General features: G+C 46.4%; 1 protein-coding gene across 2 annotated transcripts in view; it reads right to left on the minus strand.

The window, feature by feature from the left end:
• Window positions 1-251: 251 nt before the first annotated feature.
• The window catches only part of TICRR (TOPBP1 interacting checkpoint and replication regulator), a 45,029-nt gene continuing 25,564 nt past the window's right edge, over window positions 252-19,716 (minus strand). For both annotated transcript variants that reach the window (XM_078078886.1, XM_036069897.2), the window contains exons 16-22: window positions 8,978-9,068; window positions 7,855-7,916; window positions 6,513-6,647; window positions 5,769-5,926; window positions 1,937-4,040; window positions 1,726-1,851; window positions 252-968 (exon numbers count right to left, since the gene is read on the minus strand). In XM_078078886.1, coding sequence (XP_077935012.1) covers window positions 856-968; window positions 1,726-1,851; window positions 1,937-4,040; window positions 5,769-5,926; window positions 6,513-6,647; window positions 7,855-7,916; window positions 8,978-9,068 — 2,789 coding nt within the window. In that variant the 3' untranslated portion in view covers window positions 252-855. The remainder of the gene's footprint in view (window positions 969-1,725; window positions 1,852-1,936; window positions 4,041-5,768; window positions 5,927-6,512; window positions 6,648-7,854; window positions 7,917-8,977; window positions 9,069-19,716) is intronic.

Raw genomic sequence — 19,716 nt, forward strand, 5'->3', positions numbered from 1 at the left:
TTCTGACTTGGTTTGATCTACAAGATAAGAGAATTCCATCTGAGAACAGGACAGGCTTGCAAGCTTTTCAGGCTCCCAGTAGGCCACTCTGCGTGCCCCCCCCCCCAAACAGCTGCATCTCCCCGAGCACAGTGAGGACAGGGCCGGGCCAGGTTTCAGGGCTGAGTCGGAGACGCAGAACCAGGAACCACTAGAGCTCGGCCAGAGTGAGTCAGCGTGAGGCCTCCAGGTTTAAACAGAAAGGCACCGAATGCTACGCAGCCCGAGAGGATTTTATTATGACGTGGGGAAGGTAAGAAATTCTGCTGTTGGCCGCAGCCTTCAGCTTTGTGAGGGGCCCCTGAGGAGCCCTTTCTCCCACTTGGACTGGCCTTGGTCTCTCAGAGGCGGGGGCCGAAGGGGAGCCTGCTCTTACAATTCCTTGTCTGCCTCCCCAGCTGAGTCAGAGCACCCGCCGCACCACCTCCCTAACAAGGGGCAGGGCCGGGAGGAAGGCACCCCGGAGGGGGACTAAACCCCCTAAGGGACTCTTGTGGGAATCGGAGCGCTGACACAGTAGAGGACTGGGACCAGGCCCCCAGTACCTGTAAGCCCACGGGGACCGGGCTGACTTATCTTTTGAGCCTCCTTGGTTTCCAGGCAGCCCTCCAGGGTGACGTAGGACAGCTTAGTCAGGCCCTGGCTCAGATGAGCTGAGTTTCTGGGGTCAGAAGTCCTCTGTGCCAGGAGCCTGGAATTCCTGACACATCCAGAGGAAACTGCTCTCCGAGCACTCGTCCGGCCTGGGAAGCCAGTGGCTCTGGCCAAGCTCAGTAGTGTGTGGAGGTTTAGGTCCCCCGACCAGGGCCAGCCTGACTAGCTCAGGAGTTTCTTCCGTGTGTACGTCCTGCTGATGGGGCGTCTCCTGGAGAATGCTCGGCTGAAAGGAGATTCTTCGGCCGTGGGGGGGACGACCTCCATCTCCTCATCTAGAAGAAGGCAGAGGGGGCATGCAGGAGGTGAGGACGGGACAGAAGAGCAGGGGCTTGAACGGGCCAGAGGTCCCCACGCAGGCAGTGCCTGCCAGTCCGCGTGCTGCCTTCCTTCCAGGCTCCCCACTCTGTCAGGAGCGCAGGGCTGGCGGCGGTCTGGAAAAGCCAAGTCCTGCGGGCTGAATTCCCTCAGCTGGACTGTGCATTCTGCTGTTCTGCCTGATTTATATCCTGGTCTCGGGGGAAGGGAATCACCAGAGGCTCCGGCCTCCTGGATTCCCCTTCAGTTCTAGATGTTTCTAACCCAGTGCACTGAGCACCCGCAAGCCGGTCCCTTTCCCGGGTGGGTCGAGGAAAGGGACTCCTCAAGTCTGAAGGCCGATCCCAGCAGCCAGTCCCTAATCCTAACGCGTGTATGGAAGCACAGGGGTGTAACCCCCCCCCCGGGGGAGGGGGGGCGGGCTGCCACCGTGCCGCCGGACACACGCTCCTCAGGTACCAGTGACTACACCACACGGTAGGTCCCCTCTGTCACTGCTTCCAGAAGCTGCTTCATGACACAGGGGAGTGCTAGTGTGGTTTCTCTGGGAAGAGCACAGGACACCGCAGGGACAAAGTCCACTGTCCCGAATCGGGCACGCCCTCCGACTCCACCATCCCACCGCCTGGCCACCCTGAGCGAGCTCTGGGGAGTCACCCAAAGGACCCAAGTTTGGTCCGCCTAAGTCTCCAGGACCTTCGCTCAACAAATTACCTCTGGCCTCGGGACACCGCGAGGAAGGCGTCTTCCCCTGGAACAGCAGCGGGGACTGGGTGAGAGCCTGCAGGCCGCTAGCCGACAGGCAGCTCCACGGCGCAGGGCCCGGCGGGGGCGTGGAACCTACGGGAGGGTCCAGGGTGAGCACGGCCCCGCGGCGCCCCCGCCAAACGAACCGCCGGCCGCCACCCCAGGGCCGCGGACTCACCCGGCACGAACACGTCGTCGGCCCCCGGGGAGGGGACGTGCCGCCCACTGGCACGTGGAGACCACCCCTCGCTCCTGCGCAGCTCTGCGTCTCCTCTCTGCTCCTCACACGCCCTCTTGGCTGGACACTCCGCTTCCTCCTTGGTGGGAAGGAGCCTCTTCCTGGAACCCCACCCGAACTGGCCCCAGGAGAAGGCTTCCTCAGCCTGGGGCGCACTGTCCCTGGGAGGCGACTGGTCTGGCAGCTGGCACACCCCCTCAAGCTCAAAATCCCCCAGGAGGGGAGTCCTGCTGCTGCCGAGGTCAAGGCCTCCTCGCTCCCTTCGCTCCGGCTCGAGCAGGAACACGCCTGCAGGGAGGTCCAGGCCGATGTCGCCCCTCCCGGCAGAGCTGCCGCCCCCCGCCCTCTTCCTCCGCGGCCAGTCCTGAATGGTGTCAGGGGTGGTCTTCCCACTGTGTTTGGGAGATGGGGTCCAGGGAACACCGTCTGTTTGAAACGGAGAGGGGGTGCTAGAGGGGCAGCGGGTGGGGGTACAGGACTGGCAGATGTAGGTCTGTCCCCCGCTCTTGCCGGGGGTGCTGTGCGAGGGACGAAGGCAGGGGGGTGACACGTAGGTGGCTTCAGGTTTCCCTGAGGACTTGCTGGCCCCGGGCATGCTGAGTCCAGGGAGGGAGCTCTCCTCCCTTCTCGGGGGCTCGGCTTCCGCCAGGCAGCTGGTGTCTACCTTTTTAATGCGAAGCTTGGGCAGGCCCGAAGCTTGCATCTCCAGCTCCACCTCGTAGGTCTGGGGGCTGGCCGAGGCTTTAGAGGGCCGAGTCGGAGCCTGCAGCTTCTCTGGCGGCGTGGCCGCCTGGCGCTGCCTTCTGTCGGCCGTGCGGCACAGGGCATAGGACGGGGCCCGGGGGGAGCGGGGCCCGCGGGCAGGAGAGGATGGTGGGCTCCCGGGGGCCGACGGAGAAGGCTTCTCCCGCGCCACCACCGGCCTTGACGCCTCACCTTCCGCTGCCGTGACGTGGCCTGGCGAGCCGTCGCTGCCGTGGTGCTCCGCTTCGTCCAGGAGAGCGAGGTGGCCCGGGACACTCGCCCTCAGCACAGGAGAGGACCTGCGCCGGTCACTCCCGCAGCCGGTCCCAGAGGGACTGTGTCTTTCCAGGGAAGGCTGGTCGTTTCCAGCGTCTGTGAGGGCGGCTGGGCTGCCAGCTGCAGCAGCCCTAGGAGCGGCCGAGGTGCTCGGCTGGCCCTCCAGGGAGCTGCTTTCCAGGTCCGAGGTCTCTCTGTGCCTTTTTCCAGTTTTAGCAGGGGCCCGAGGGGGCACGGGCTCAGACTGGGCGATCTGCGGGATTCGGGGGGGCGTGGAGGGACCAGGCCAGGAGAGAGACGAGGCTACGGGAGGTGCTTTCTGGGGCTCTTCCCAATCCAGTTCTTCGGGGGGAGGAGATTCTATCGAAAATTCCCGAAATGGACTCTTGGCAATTTCACCTAAGGGAGAGGCCAAAGGTTTTTTTGGAGAAAGAAGGCGGGGAGAAGTCAGATTGATGCTCCGAGGTGTCTTGGGGACTGAGGCAGCTTTATTCCTCCATTTCTGTGTGAGCTCCTCTGCCTGAGAAGCCCCGGGAACATGGGGAGGGGGGTGCATTGGATCCGGAGGGGTTTCTCTTCTCCCCCCTGAGGCTGCTGCTCTCGGAGGGGTTCTCAGCGCGGACCCGACGGGCATCAGACCCTCACTCCCGGTCAGGCCTGCTGGGCAGGAGGTGCTTTCGGGACTGGAAGTCACTGAGGGTGGCCAAGTAGAATTCAGAAATCCAGGTGGCTGGCCCCCTGGCCTTTTGGGAGTTCTTGGTATCTTCTTTTCAAGAGGAGAGGTTCCTCCTTTTGCCAGGAAGTGTCCTTTCCAAGGAGTGACTTTGGGTTGAGATGGTGAATCCCAGCTATGTGAGGAGTCTTTTAAGGACTCCTTAAAAATGACCTGTTTGGCAGGAGTCACTTCTGTAGGGGGTTTCCGCTGCCTTTCCGGGGTGCACAGTGGAGTTTGTGGTGTACGAGGGAACCTTCTTGGGGTAGCTTTAGAAGAACCTGGAGATTTCCGGTTACTCTTCTTAGGAGTCTGTAAAGAGATGCTTATTTCAGTGCCTAAATATCATAACCCCTATTCTCTATTGAGCATTTTAGTCCTCTCTAAGGCAATGAGAAAGGCAGGTGGGAGATTTCTGGGCGGCCAATGGGATGACCGTAAGCTGATTTCCAATAGCGACACGTTTCCACTTCCAACCATGACCCAGATTTCACTTGTCTATTTTTTCCTAGCACCAAACACTGAATCTAATCTTGGGTCTAAGACAAAAAATTTCCGTAATATGCATATGGCAGCTAAACCAGGCTTTGCCTTGAATGGTGTGTCACTCTACCACTCTTCTCTTCAAGGAGATAGCGCCTTCTGATCTCTGCCTAACGTGGCCTCTGGGTGTCACGTCCTCTGCTGTTCACCTGCATTCAGCACGCGCTTGCTACGCCCCCACTGTGTGCTGGGCCCTGTGTGAGTGTGCGTGCCGGTGACAGGGGACGTGCGGTATGGAGTACCCAGACAGCTAAGGTACAGCGGCACAGAGAACGTCTCCAGAAGGAGACTCCCCAGCCGCAAATCTCCCTCCCTTCCTGCAAAAGGCAGTTACGCACCCAGCGTATAAAGGAGATCAGACACCTTTCGTTTCTATCTGATTATCTCAAGGGAATCCTGGTCTAGTGGGCATTTCACGTTCAATGGGGCACAGCCAGATGACAACACAGCGTCACCAGTGCACTGACGGGGCCACGCACAGGACAATGTGGGAGCACAAGAGCAGCTGGCTGTCTAACCCAGCTAGCAGGAAAGGGGGACAGGAACAGGGAGTCAGGTCTTTAAGAAGGGGGTGTCAGCAGGTGAAGGCCAAAAGTGGGGAAGTAGGAACTCTTCCTTTGCCTAAAATAACAGCAGCAGCTGTGTGCAGGCCAGTGTGCAGCCTGATGTGGCCGGGAAAGTGGATTATGAAGCAGGGGGTGGTGAGAGGCAAGGGCCACAGCCAGCCCACAGCGGCCCATACCCATCTGGGAGGACTGATCCTGGTCCTGGAGATCGGTGGTCTTCAAACCCATCCCCAGAGCTTTGTGTCCTCCCCCAACCTCTAAGCCGTTTATTGGGTTTCCAAGCAAAGATTATTTTTTAACAAAAGGGTTCCATTTTAGGAAAACCTAGAAAACCCTGCTTAACAGAGTCATAGAGCTTTAAGCAAAGTGATGCAGTGTGAAAGATCACTCCGGCCTCTGGGGGCAGGATGGACATGAGAGGGAAAAGGCAGTTGAAATGTTCCAGGCAGAATTGAAGGCAGGCAGGAACTGCAGGGGATGGAGAAGAGGGAAGGGTATCAAATGCGGTCTATAAATAAAAGTGGTAGGATTGATTGCCTCTGTCTGGAAAGAGGGAGCAGTCGAGAGTGACTCTCAACTTTCTGAGGTGGGTGACTAGACTGGGTGGACAATGTAAGGGAAACAGAGGACTGATCCCTGCACATTTCAGAAAGATATATAGTGTTTGATAAAAATAGTGGATGAAACCAACAGACCAGAGGAGATCATTTCTATTTTCTCCCCACCACAATGGCCTCAGCCAGACTACTGCCTTACATCCCCACATACCCAATAATCATTCATCTGGATCAACCCAACCACCCCCAAATAGCTAGTAGTAGCTACAGATCACCTGCTTTCTCATCCCTAATGTACTCAGTGGGTTTTCTGGGCCATGTCTCTGTTTTCCCCTCAAGACCACACTGTTTTAAACATTACAGAAATGTTATACCTGGTAAGCTGTGGGTATCTCAGAGCCCAGTGGGTTTCTTGAAGGCCTCTGAATTCGAGCTGAACCCTTCTCTGAGGGACTGACCATCTCAGACAATGCCCCAAAAAACAGCCTCTTGGGAGAACGAATACTTGGGTTTGAAGAATTTTCTCTTTGGTCTGCAAGTCAAAAACAGTGAGTCTTTCTTAGCTCCTGCCCTCCCAATACTAATAGAACAGCCAGTCTATACAAGAGTACAATTTTTTAGAGCAAGTGGGAGTGGGGACGGATTCCACCTAATTATGCCAGCAACTACAATTATTGCTGCCATCTTGAATTTTAATAAGCCCGCATACTAACTTCAGCCCTTATATATGTTAGGCAAGTAAAACTATTTGTAAATACAAAAACATGTATCTGAGGATCCAGACTAATGATGGATAAAAGCATGAAGGACAAACAGATATCACCTTCTACCTAGGATGCTTGAGTGTAGAATATGAACACAAGGTAGAAATAATGGGTAATTCCTGTTGAATGGATAAATTACCTCTAAGGACAGTGTGGATGACCAGTTGTAGGAATCCAAAGGGAGGACACTGTTAATGAAGGTCATGGATTGTCCATCACTCTGGACCTCTAAAGGACATACCTATTCTACTGCTCCAGTGTCAAGAAAGAAAATGTCAAATTTTGTACTTTTCCCAAAAACACTTCCCACTGAGTAGACCCAGACTTCTGAAGGCAGGTGAGCAAGCATGTTACCTGACTGGTCTTGCTGGAATGAGTGAACTCTTTGTACACTTCGAGACTTTGGCTGAGACCCAGAATAGAAGGAACCAGAATTTGTCCTGCTGATTGACAACTGCTTGATTCGAGGACTTCGTCTCAAGCTTACTTCTGCAAAACCAGAATCCCAGTTAGTAACCAGGGAGAAATGCAAGCTTTTTACATTTTCCCACATATGAAATGGTAAAATTTACATAATACCACATACAAGATGGAAATTTGACAAATTACTAACTTGAGATTTCTGAAGTGTTGTAACAAAGCTACAAAGGGTATAATATATTGCCCCAGAGTACAAAAAAACCACTGACCCACTAGACTGTCACCCTCAGAAGTTTCAAACTGCCAGCCTTTTAACCACGGTGGGGAAAAAAAAAGGTTTGTATAGTGTGACTTTTGTAAAAAAAAATTTTTTTAAATTACAGTTTTGTTTATGTTACATACATTTGTATAGAAACGACACCGGTAAGAGTATTATTAAAACTAAAATCTTAACAGTATTTCCGAATTGTGGGATTACTGACTATTAAAATTTTGCTTCTATTTTCTGGATTTCTACAATAAATTACTTGAATCATTAAAAAAGAAGGTTTTTTGGGGTAACTCCTGAATCACAAGTACTTTTTTTTTAAGATTTTATTTCTAGGGACACCTGGGTGGCTCAGTTGGTTGAGCGTCTGCCTTCGGCTCAGGTTATGATCCCAGGGTCCTGGGATTGAGCCCTGCATCAGGCTCCCTGCTCAGGGGGAAGCCTGCTTCTCCCTCTCCCTCTGCCTCTTCTCCTTGCTCTTGCTTTCTCTCTAATAAATAAATAAAATTTAAAAAAGAAAAAAGATTTTATTTCTAAGTAATCTCTACACCCAACGTGGGGCTCAAATTCACAACCCCGAGATCAAGAGCCACATACTCTACCGACAGAGCCAGCCAGGTGACCCCACATGCACCTGTAAAATAAGCCCCAGCACTTTGTATTACACAGTGGTTAGCCTGTGCCCTGAATCCCATTTCTACTGTGTAAAAAGATTTCTCCAGAAATCCCTTTGGTAAATTCTGTGTAAGAGACCATTTACTAATAAATATTTACTGATCTATACTGTGGGCCCAGAGCTGTCACATCTCTAAAATATCTTAGGATATGCTGAGCGAGAACACAGGTACAGAAAGGTTTTCAGAGAAACTAGTTAAAATGCAACACAGAAGAGGGGCTCCTGGGTAGCTCAGTCGGTTAGGCATCTGACTCTTGCTCTCAGCTCGGGTCTTGATCTCAGAGTCGTGAGTTCAAGCCCTGCGTGCAACACAAAACAAATGTAGGCACTACCGTGTGCTCCTTTTTCTGGGGACTCTTCCACAATGTCGATATCAGGACCAGGATCAGAGGACCTTAAGGAACAACAAGCATAAGGATTATTCAGTGTCACTATTAGCTCCTACTTAATGCACAGGAGAGCTGCACCGCCTCTCGCCTCACAAAGCGACGCAGAGCCCGGGTCTGAGAACACCAGCGCGGGCACGCACGCTCATGCGCCTTACTGGCCGAAGGAGAATGGTCAGCACGCTTTTTTAGAAAGCAGTTTTACAACATAAAAATTAATTAGAAATATGTATGCCTTCTAACCTATCAATTTCACTTCTTGCAATTGTCCTGCAGATTCTTATACAAGTGTGTAAAATCTGTACACAAATAATGTCTAGAGGAAGCCCTGACAAGGCTCCCTTTTGTTCCTGTGAAGTGCAGCTAAAAACCCTGGACGTTGTATAGAAAATGAACTACAGACTAAAAGGTGGCAAAAGGAGGCAGATTGGCTGGGGACCTCAGGACCCCAGGAGAGACAGGAGAGTGAGCTCCCGGAGTTACCTTTTTGCTTCACAGATCCCAGACTGGGTGCTGGGGGGCACGGACAACCCAAATACATCAACAGGTACAAACCTGCTCTAAGGAAAGCGAGTTCTCTCCGGCTAAAGAACCAGGAAAGGGGCAAGCTAGCATGATAAACTCCCAGACACTAACTGCCATGGAAAACTTTGGCCCTACCCACCCACAGGCCAAGCTGAGATCCTAGACTTCCAGTCTTGCCCAGCAGCCATGACGACTCCCTCCATCCAATGATGAATGCTTTTTTAAAAAAATGCTGAATATTCATTTGATGGAATGCTTCTCAGCACGCGCACGTGCACGCACACACAGATGAACTATGGACACATGCAACACCATGGATAAATCTCAAAATAATTATGCCAAATGTAAGAAGTGAGACAAAAAAGTACATTTTGTATGGTTCTCTAGCCTTTGTAGAATTTATAGAATGCTGAACGCTTTTTGGTTATAAACCAGACAGTTAAGATGGGAGTCACAAGAGGCTTTTGGAGATGGACAGCAGCCCACAAGACCATTAGCAAGGCCGTGTGGGTGCAGGAAGCAGCTAGACAAGGATGTTACTCACCTGCCCTTGATTTGTCTATGAAGAAGCCTTCTGGACACCTGCTTATGTACTGGAGTCTCAGCCACACTCCTAGTCAGCAGTCTGTGATAACCTAAAATGTAAACGGCATAAATCTCATTTAACCTTATCAAGAAGTAGCAGCAAGCCAAAGAGGGCAGTTTAAACTTATACATGGCTTACTACTCATGCCGAGTGGTTTTTGTTTTCACTTAATGGTTTTTAGACTAACATCTAACCAACCATAGGATTCAATTTAACATGATACAACAGTTTATTAGCATTAGAGACTAAATAATAAGCCAATATAAAATACTGTAAAATTATTCTCTAATAAGCAATCCTGAAAAAAATAAAAAACTTATTAGAGCTTATACATTCACTCATCAGTGGTTCTTATATTTATAATTAAATGAAATAAAGTACGCAAAAATGCTGATATGTCATGCAGCTTTAAGGTATTTAATACGATCCAGCCAGCTGGCATAAATTTCCGCATATTATGTAACTCAGCTGCTCATGGGAGGACTCGTTTAAAGGGAGTTAAAAGTGACTAGGAAGTGGGACGCCTGGGTGGCTCAGGGTTGATCGTCTGCCTTCGGCTCAGGTCATGATCCCAGGGTCCTGGGACCAAGTCCCACATCAGGCTCCGTGCTCATCGGGGAGCCTGCTTCTCTCTCTCCCTCTGCCTGCCGCTCCCCCTGCTTGTGCTCTGTCAAATAAATAAAATCTTTAAAAAAAAAGTGACTAGGAAGAGAAGGGATATCAGCAGGAATGTGGCATAAGGACCTCTGAAATAACTCTCCTCCATAAAAGGAATGAGAACACTGGGCAAAAATAGGCAAAATCAGTTTTAGAACTCTGGAAATTAACCAGTTTATAACAATCCATGGAGTATTTATCCAAGAAAAACAGTGAATGTAGTAACAGCGAGCTTCATAGAACTTTATCCTGCCTGGGTCCTGACCCTTCTCCCCAGCCCTGTAGCCCTGGGAACCAAGAGTCTGCAAACACTGTGCAAACCAACAGCCCAGGGGCCTGTGAATGGGCCGAACCGGACTGAGGCTTCTCCAAAGCGCCACTCCCAGCTGTCATTATCTGACCTGTCTGGCAGCTTCCTGCAAAACCCCATGCACCAGGGTGGTCTCTGTTTGACCTCAGAACTCACCCAGGGCAAACCACCTCTTTCCAGGGAGCACTTTCTGAAACCAATCGGCAGCAATTGTAAACATCACAGCTGCCAGAGGGAGTGGTAACAGCTGGGGCAAACAATATGCTAACCAAAAGTTTAAAAGGGAACACTGGGGAAGGAGACGTCTACAGGAGCCTCTGCAAACCTCCAACATACTCTTAGGAATCTGAAACTCCGGGGCACCTGGGTGGCTCAGATGGTTAAGCATCTGCCTTCAGCTCAGGTCATGATCCCAGGGTCCTGGGATCGAGCCCCGCATCAGGCCCCCTGCTCCTCGGGAAGCCTGCTTCTCCCCCTCCCTCTGCCACTCCCCTTGCTTGTGTTCCCTCTCTCGCTGTGCCTCTGTCAGATAAATAAATAAAATCTTTAAAAAAAAAAAAAAAAAAGGAATCTGAAACTCCATGCAATGTAGGGGTGTGTGCATGCCTGGGAGAAACCACTAAGGCCTGGGCGCCTGGGTGGCTCAGTTGTTAGGCGTCTGCCTTTGGCTCAGGTCATGATCCCAGGGTCCTGGGATCGAGCCCCACATCGGGCTCCCTGCTCAGTGGGAAGCCTGATTCTCCCTCCCCCACTCCCCCTGTTTGTGTTCCCTCTCTTACTGTGTCTCTCTCTGTCAAATAAATAAAATCTTAAAAAAAAAAAAAAAAGAAACCTCTAAGGCCTAAGCTGTCACCCATGGCTAACCTGAGGCCTTCAGTACTCAGCCAGGCAGCTTACATTTCTAAGAAAATGAGCTAACGCACCTAGGACCCTCACAGCAAAGGCTGAGAAACTTACTGGTTCCAGGCATTTAAGGAAATCTGCCCGATCATTAGCGGGATCACTAAGCTAACTGAGTAGATGTCAGTGGCCACTCGTGACAGAAAGAGGCTTTAAAGAATTAAATTCAGGAAAGTCACCAAGCAAACAGTGGCACTAATAATGACAACAAACCCTGGCTGGAAGGGGACAGGTCTGTCAGAACTGCCTTATTATGTCTAATTGTCAATAAAACATGAGACATGCAAAGAAGCAAGAGAGTTTGGCCCAGGTGCAGGAAAAGAGAAAAAAAAAACCAACAACAAAACAGTCATTAGAAGCAGTCCCTGAGGAATTCCAAACATTGGATTTGTTAGACCAAGACTCTAAATTAGCTGTTTGAAATATGTCCAAAGACCTAAAAACTTCCATCCAAAGAACCAAAGGGAAGTAGGAAACTGAGGACTTGCCCCAAAGGGACAGAAATCCCAAAAAAGAACCAAACAGAAATTCTAAAGCTGAAAAATGAAAAAATTAGTAGCCAAACTATGGAAAGAGCCAAGATGTCCATCAACAGATGAATGGATAAAGAAGATGTGGTATATATACAATGGACTATTATGCAGCCATCAAAAAAACGAAATCTTGCCATTGGCAATGACGTGGATGGAACTAGAGGGTACTGTGCTAAGTGAAATAAGTCAATCCGAAAGATAATTATCATATGATCTCACTGATATGAGGAATTTGAGAAACAAGACAGAGGATCATAAGGGAAGGGAGGGAAAAATGAAACAAGATGAAACCAGAGAGGGAGACAAACCATAAAAGACTCTTAATCTCAGGAAATAAATTGAGGGTTGCTGGAGTGGTGGGGGGGTGGGAGGGATGGGGGGGCTGTGTGATGGACACTGGGGAGGGTATGTGCTATGGCGAGCGCTGCGAATTGTGAAACAAATAATACATTATATGTTAATAAAAAAAAATTTTATTAGAATGGTTTAGCCACAGATATGAGGTAGGAGAAGAATCAACAAATTTGAAGATGGATTAATTTATATTATCCAGACTGAGGGTTTCTCATCAGAAACCGTCTCAGATATCTGTGAGACACTGTCAAGCGCAACATCCACATATGGGGCGCCCCAGGAGGAGAGGAAAGAGAAGCATGAAGAACATCTGAAGAAATATGGGCTGAAAACTTCCCAACTTTGATGAAAGACATTACACATCCAAGAACCTCAATAACCCCAGAAGGATAAAGTCAAAGAGATCCACACTTACACAAATCATAAACTGTAAGAAGTCAAAGAGAGAATCTTGAAAGGAGCCAAAGATCAGGGAATTCATCAAGTACAAAGGATCCTCTAGAAGAATAACAGCTGATTTCTCATCAGAAAGGAAGGCCAAAAGACACTGTGATGGTGTATTCAAAGGGCTGAAAGAGAAAAAGACTCAACCAAGAATTCTATATCCAGCAAAATTACTGTTCAAAACAAAGGAAATCAGCATGTTCCCAGATTAAAAACAAACTCCTCCCAAAAAAACAAAACAGAGAATTCTTAAGTAGCAGACCCGTCCCACTAGAGGGAGTCTTTCAGGCTGAACGGGCACTCAAAGGTGAGATGAATCCATGGGAAGAATTAATGAGCACCAGTGAAGGAACTACATAAATAAATATAATGTACGGCACAAAAGCATTTTGTGTAACTCTTCCTCTCCTAGGAGTTAAAAGATAAAGTGATAATTATAAATTGGTGTCAATGGGGGCACCTGGGTGGCTCGGTAGGTTAGGTGTCCGACTCCTGATCCCGGCTCAAGTCTCAATCTCAGGGTCCTGAGTTTGAGCCCCGTGTTGCGGCTCCACATTAGGTCATGGAGCCTACTTTTAAAAAAATAATTAATTAAATAAAAATAAAAATTGGTGTTGATGGGCATACGATGTACAAAGATGTAATGTGTATGACAATATAGCACAAAGGAAGGAGTGGGAAAGAGAACTGAATTTACAGGAGCAAAGTCAGAATACTACTGAAATTAAACTGGTATTAATCTGAATAAGGCTGTTATAAGATATTAATCATAATCCGGGACACACACACACACACATAGTGCCATAAGAAGCTCTCAAGGTTGGTCTCTCCACCAAAAACAACTAGTAAGCTAGGGGGAAAAATGATCAGAATCTAGTATTTTGGAACTATGGAACCCAACTGGACACTTGCAACAATAAGGGAAATGCTTTACAGGAAAGGGAGATGCTGATTTTTGGTAAGGGAACGCCATGCACGAACAGGTATGATCTCCTTTCCTCAGCCCTGCTGCAGCTGTGGGGAGAGGCCCACCTTCTGGGAGCGGCTGGCTGATGGGGAGCAGACAGACAGTGGGGACTCGGTCCTCCAAACCTGGGGTTGTGTGCTTTGCTCAATCTGGTGGACTCCTGTGGGGCTGGGGCAGACACTTGCCTTGGTTTTGGACCTCTCAGGATGCAGTGGATGCAGCGGCTTTCCCTCAATGCACCCCCGGCAAGATTTTTAAGATTTTTATTTATTTTGAGAGAGAGAGAGAATGCGTGCAAGCGGGGGGAGGGGCAGAGGGAGAGAGAGACACTCAAGTGGACTTCACACAGAGCACAGAGGCCAACTCAGGGCTCGATCTCACAACGCTGAGATCATGACCTGAGCTGAAATCAAGAGTCAGGTGTTTAACCAACTGAGCCACCCAGGCACCCCATCCCTGGGAAGATTTAAAGGGACAAGAATACCTTCTTGCTTTTCCCTTTTTGGAGTCAGACATTTAAGGAAATCTTTGTCAGGTCACTGGTTAACAGAGCTAACAGAACAGAAACTTCACTGACCACACAACATGGAATACAATGCTTTACAAAAAGTTTGGAAAACAGAGTTGATGCCCTCAAAATGCCAAAAAAAAAAAAAGAAGTCACTGGTCAAGGACATCAAAATCAAGTTTTCTAAATATGCTCAATGAGCTCAAGAAAATCATGAAGAACTGAAGGAAATCAGGAAAACAATGTATGAACAAAATGAGAATATCAATAAAGTGATAAAAATTATTAAAAGAGGGACGCCCGGGTGGCTCAGGTCACGATCCCAACATCCTGGGATCAAGTTCCACATCGGCCTCCTTGCTCAGCAGGGAGTCTGCTTCTCCCCCTGCTTATGCTCGCTTGCGTGCTCTCTCTGACAAATAAATAAAATCTTTTAAAAAAATTATTAAAAGAAACCAAATTCTCAAACTATTCCAAAAAATAAAAGAGGAAGAAAACTTGTAAATTCATTCAACAAGGCTAGTACTACCCTCATACCAAATTCAAAGACACTACAGAAAACTATAGGCCAGTATCTCTGATGAGCACACATGCAATAATCCTCAACAAAATATTAGCAAACTGAATCCAACAATACATTAAAAAAATCATTCACCACAATCAAGTAGGATTTATTCCAAAGAAGCAAGGGTGATTGAATATTTGCAAATCAAGGTGATACTTCACACAAACAAGAGAAAATACAAACCATTACGATCATCCCAATAGATACAGAAAAAGCATTTGACAAACTACAACATCCACTCATGATAAAAACGCTCAACAAAATAGGTTTAGAGGGAACATACCTTAACGTAATAAGGCCATAGATGAAAAAACCCCACAGCTAACATCATACTCAATGCTGAAAATCAGAGCTTTTCCTCAAGATCAAGAACAAGAGTGTCTACTCTCAACCACTTTTATTCAACACAGTGCTGAAAGGCCTAGCTGCAGCAATCAGACAAGACATAAAAGGCATCCAAATTGGTAAGGAATAAGTAAAAGTACTTGGAGATAAAACAATACCAAATATAGAAAACCCTAAAGATTCCATCAAAAAGCTACCAGAACTGATAAATGAATTCAGTAAAGTTGCACAATATGAAATTAATATACAGAAATCTGTTACATTTCTACACACTAGTAATGAAGTAGCAGAAAGAAAAAGAAAACAAGGACGCCTGGGTGGCTCAGTTGGTTAAGCATCTGCCTTTGGCTCAGGTCATGATCCCAGGGTCCTGGGATCAAGACCCACACTGGGCTCCCTGCCCAGCGGGGAGTATGCTTTTCCCTCTCCCTCTGCCCCTGCTCGTGGGCTCTCTCTCATGCTCACTCTCTCAAATAAATAAAATCTTTAAAAAAAAGTTTGAAAAGAATAAAAAAAAGAAAAACAATCCCATTTACAATTACACCAAGAAGAATAAAATACCTAGGAAAAAACTTAATCAAGGAGATGAAAGACCTGTATTATGAGTATAAAACACTGATGAAAAAAATAGAAGATGGCACAAATAAATGGAAAGATATACCATGCTCATGTATTGGAAGATTTAATATTGTTAAAATGCCCATATCACCCAAAGCAATCTACAGATTCAATACAATCTCTATCAAAATACCAAAAGCATTTTTCACAGAACTAGAATAATACTAAAATTTGTATGAAACCACAAAAGACCCCAATTAGCCAGAGCAATCTTCTCAATCCCAGATTTCAAGATCTACTACAAAGCTGTAGTAATCAAAACCTTATGGTACTGGCATAAAAACAGACTCACAGATTGACGGAACAGAATATACAGCCCAGAAATAAGCCACACTTATATGGTCAATCTACAGCAAAGGTGGCAAGAATATGCAATGGCACAAAGACAGTCTTCTCTTCAATAAATGGTGTTGGGAAAACTGGACAGCTACATGCAAAAGAATGAAACTGGACCACTTTCTTACACCATACACAAAAATAAAATAGATTAAAGACCTAAATGTGAGACCTGAAACCATAAAATCCTAGAAGAGAACACAGGCTGTAACTTCTTTGACATCAGCCTTAGCAACTTCTTTCTAAATATATCTCCTCAGGCAAGGGAAACAAAAGCAAACTATTGGGACTACACCAAAATATAAAAAGCTTCTGCACAGCAAGGGAAACCAACAAAACAACAAGGCAACCTACTGAGTGGGAGAAGATATTTGCAAATGACATATCCAATCAGGGGTTACTATCCAAAATAAGAACTCAGGCAAGTCAACACCAAAAACTAATCCAATTAAAAATGGGCAGAAGACCTAAAACAGACATTGCTCCAAAGACATCCAGATGGCCAACAGACACATGAAAAGATGCTCAACATCACTCATCATCAGGGAAATTCAAATCAAAACAACCAATGAGGTATCACATCTGTCAGAATGGCTAAAATCAGCAACACAAGAAACAACAAGTGTTGGCGACGATGTGGAAAAAAGGGTATCCTTGTGCACTGTTGGTGGAATACAAGCTGATGCAACCACTGGGGAAAACAGTATGAAGGTTCCTTAAAATTTTTTTAAATAGAATTACCATAGGATCCAGTAATTCCACTACTGGGTATTTATCCAAAGAAAATGAAACTGCTAGGGGCGCCTGGGTGGCTCAGTCATTAAGCGTCTGCCTTAGGCTCAGGTCATGATCCCAGGGTCCTGGGATCGAGCCCCGCATCGGGCTCCCTGCTCGGTGGGAAGCCTGCTTCTCCCTCTCCCACTCCCCCTGCTTGTGTTCCCTCTCTCACTGTGTCTCTCTCTGTCAAATAGATAAATAAAATCTTAAAAAAAAAAAAAAAGAAAATGAAACTGCTAATTCTAAAAGATACAAGTACCCCTATGTTTACTGCAGCTTTACAATAGCCAAGATATGGAAGCAACCCAAGTGTCCACTGATAGATGGATGGATAAAGATGTGGTATATATACAATGGAATATTACTCGGTCATAAAAAAGAATGAGATCTTGATATCTGTGACAACATGAATGGTCCTAGAGGGTATTTTGCTAAGTGAAGTAAGTCAGAGAAAGACAAATACCATATGGTTTCACTTACATATGGAATCTAAAAAACAAAACAAACAAAAAAAACCCTCAGACTCTTAAATACATAGAACTGGTGGTTGCCTGAGGGGAGGTGGGTGAGGGATGGGTAAAATAAAGGGAATTTTCAATTATAAAATAAATAGGTCAAAAGATGAATAGTAATGCACTCCACCCAGCAAGAGAATGCACATTATTCTCGAGCATACATAGAACATTCTCCACTAACAGGACAAATGGTAGAGCATAAAATAAGTCTCAAAAAATAAGACTAAAATACAAGGTTTGTTCTCCAACCACAATGAAATGAAATTAGAAATTAACAACAGCTGGAAATCTGGGAAACTCACAAATACACGGAGGTCAACATACTCTTAAATAACCAATGGGTCAAAGAAGAAATCACAAGGGAAATTAGAAAATATTTTGAGATAATGAAAACACAACATACCCAGACTTAGAGGATACAGTTAAAGCAGTATTAGAACGGAATGTGTACCTGTAATGCCTGTATTAAAAAAGAAAGATCTCAAATCAATAACTTAAAGTTAACCTTAAAAGCTCAAAAAGATCAAACTAACACCAAAGCCAAGTAGAAGGAAGGAAATGGTAAAGACTGCATAGGAAACAGAGAAAGACATGTATCATATGACCTCACTGATATGAGGAATTCTTAATCTCAGGAAACAAACTGAGGGTTGCTGGAGTGGGGGGTGGGGTGGGAGGGATGGGGTGACTGGGTGATGGACACTGGGGAGGGTATGTGTTCTGGTAAGCGCTGTGAATTGTGCAAGACTGTTGAATCTCAGATCTGTACCTCTGAAACAAATAATGCAAAGAAAGAAAAAAAGAAGAAGAAGAATGTAGCAGGAGGGGAAGAATGAAGGGGGGGAAATCGGAGGGGGAGAAGAACCATGAGAGACGATGGACTCTGAAAAACAAACTGAGGGTTCTAGAGGGGAGGGGGGTGGGAGGATGGGTTAGCCTGGTGATGGGTATTGAGGAGGGCACGTTCTGCATGGAGCACTGGGTGTTATGCACAAACAATGAATCATGGAACACTATATCTAAAACTAATGATGTAATGTATGGGGATTAACATAACAATAAAAAAATTAAAAAAAAAAAAAAGACTGCATAGGAAATCAATGAAATCAAGAATTAAAAACAAAACAAAAATCAATGAAACCAAAAGTTGGTTCTTTGAAAAGATCATTAAACTGACAAACTTTTAACTAGACTGACCAAGAGGGAAAACCCAAACTACTATGAAAGAGGGATCATAGATACCAACCTCACAGAAATTCAAAGGACTATTAGGGAATGCTATGAACTACTGTATAACAGCAAAGTAGAAACAGACAAATTCCTAGAAAGACACAAACACTGAAAACAGACTCAAGAAGAAACAGAAAATCTAAATAAATCTATAACAAGTAAAGGATGGAATTAGTTATCAAAAAACTTCCCACAAAGAAATACTCAGGACTAGATAGCTTTAATGTTGAATTCTACCTAACATTTAAAAAATAATTAACACCTTAAAATATATGGTCATTTTACTTTTGACCAAGATGCCACAACAACTCAATGAGGAAAGAAGTCTTTTCAACAAATGGGATTGGGACAACAGGATAGCCACATACAACAGAATGACATTGGGCTCCTATCTCACACAAAATGATGCACAAAAGTTAACTCAAAATGGATCAAAGACTGAAATGGAACAGCTTAAACTCTAAAATTGGATTAAGTAGTAGTTTTTTTTTTTAAGATTTTATTTATTTATTTGACAGAGAGAGACACAGCTAGAGAGGGAACACAAGCAGGGGGAGTGGGAGAGGGAGAAGCAGGCTTCCCGCGGAGCAGGGAGCCCAATGCAGGGCTCGATCCCAGGACCCTGGGATCATGACCTGAGCCGAAGGCAGACGCTTAACGACTGAGCCACCCAGGCGCCCCTAACTAGTAGTTTTTTAGCTATGACACCAAAAGCATAAGCAATGACAAAAATTCATAAATTGCTTTAAAATGGACTTCATCAAAATTAAAAACTTTTTGTGTATTGAAGGGCACTATCAAAGTGAAACGACAACCCACAGACTGGATAAAATATCTACAAATCATATATCTGATGAGGGACTAATATCTATAATATATAAAGAATTCTTGCAATTCAACAATTACAAGACAATTTTTATCTGACATTTCAATTAAAAAATGGGCAAAAATTTGCATAGACATTCTCTAAAGTAGACATACAGAGAGCCAGCAGGCACACGAAAAGATGCTCAAAATTAGTCATCAGTGAAATACAACTGAGAACCACAATGAGATCCCACTACACATACACCCAAGAGGACAGTTTGAATCAAAAAGAGGGACAACAGGGGCCCCTGGGTGGCTCAGTCAGTTAAGCGACCGACTGTTGATCTCAACTCAGGTCTTGATCTCAGGGTTATGAGTTCAAGCCCCAGTTGGGCTCCACGCTAGGTGTGGAGCCTACTTTAATAATTTATTTAATTTATTTATTTTTAAAGATTTCTTTATTTATTTGAGAGAGAGAGGGAAAGAGAAGGGGGGAAGGGCAAAGAGAGAGGGTGAGAGAAACTCAAGCAGACTCCATGCTGAGCGCAAAGCCTGACCCAGGGCTCGATCTCACGACCCTGAGATCATCACCTGAGCTAAAACCAAGAGTCAGAGGCTCAACCAATTGCACCACCCAAGCACCCCTTATTTATTTTAGAGAGAGAGATAAAAAGAACACACAAGCGGGGAGGGCGGGAGGGAGATGGACAGGCAGGAAGGAGAGCGAGCCTATCAAGCAGACTCCATGCTGAGTGCAGAGCCTGACTCGGGGCTCAATCTCCTGACCCTGAGATCATGACCTGAGCCAAAATCAAGAGTCAGATGTGCAAT

Source organism: Halichoerus grypus, chromosome 8 (genome assembly GCF_964656455.1).
Source record: "Halichoerus grypus chromosome 8, mHalGry1.hap1.1, whole genome shotgun sequence".
Classification (NCBI taxonomy): Eukaryota; Metazoa; Chordata; class Mammalia; order Carnivora; family Phocidae; genus Halichoerus; species Halichoerus grypus.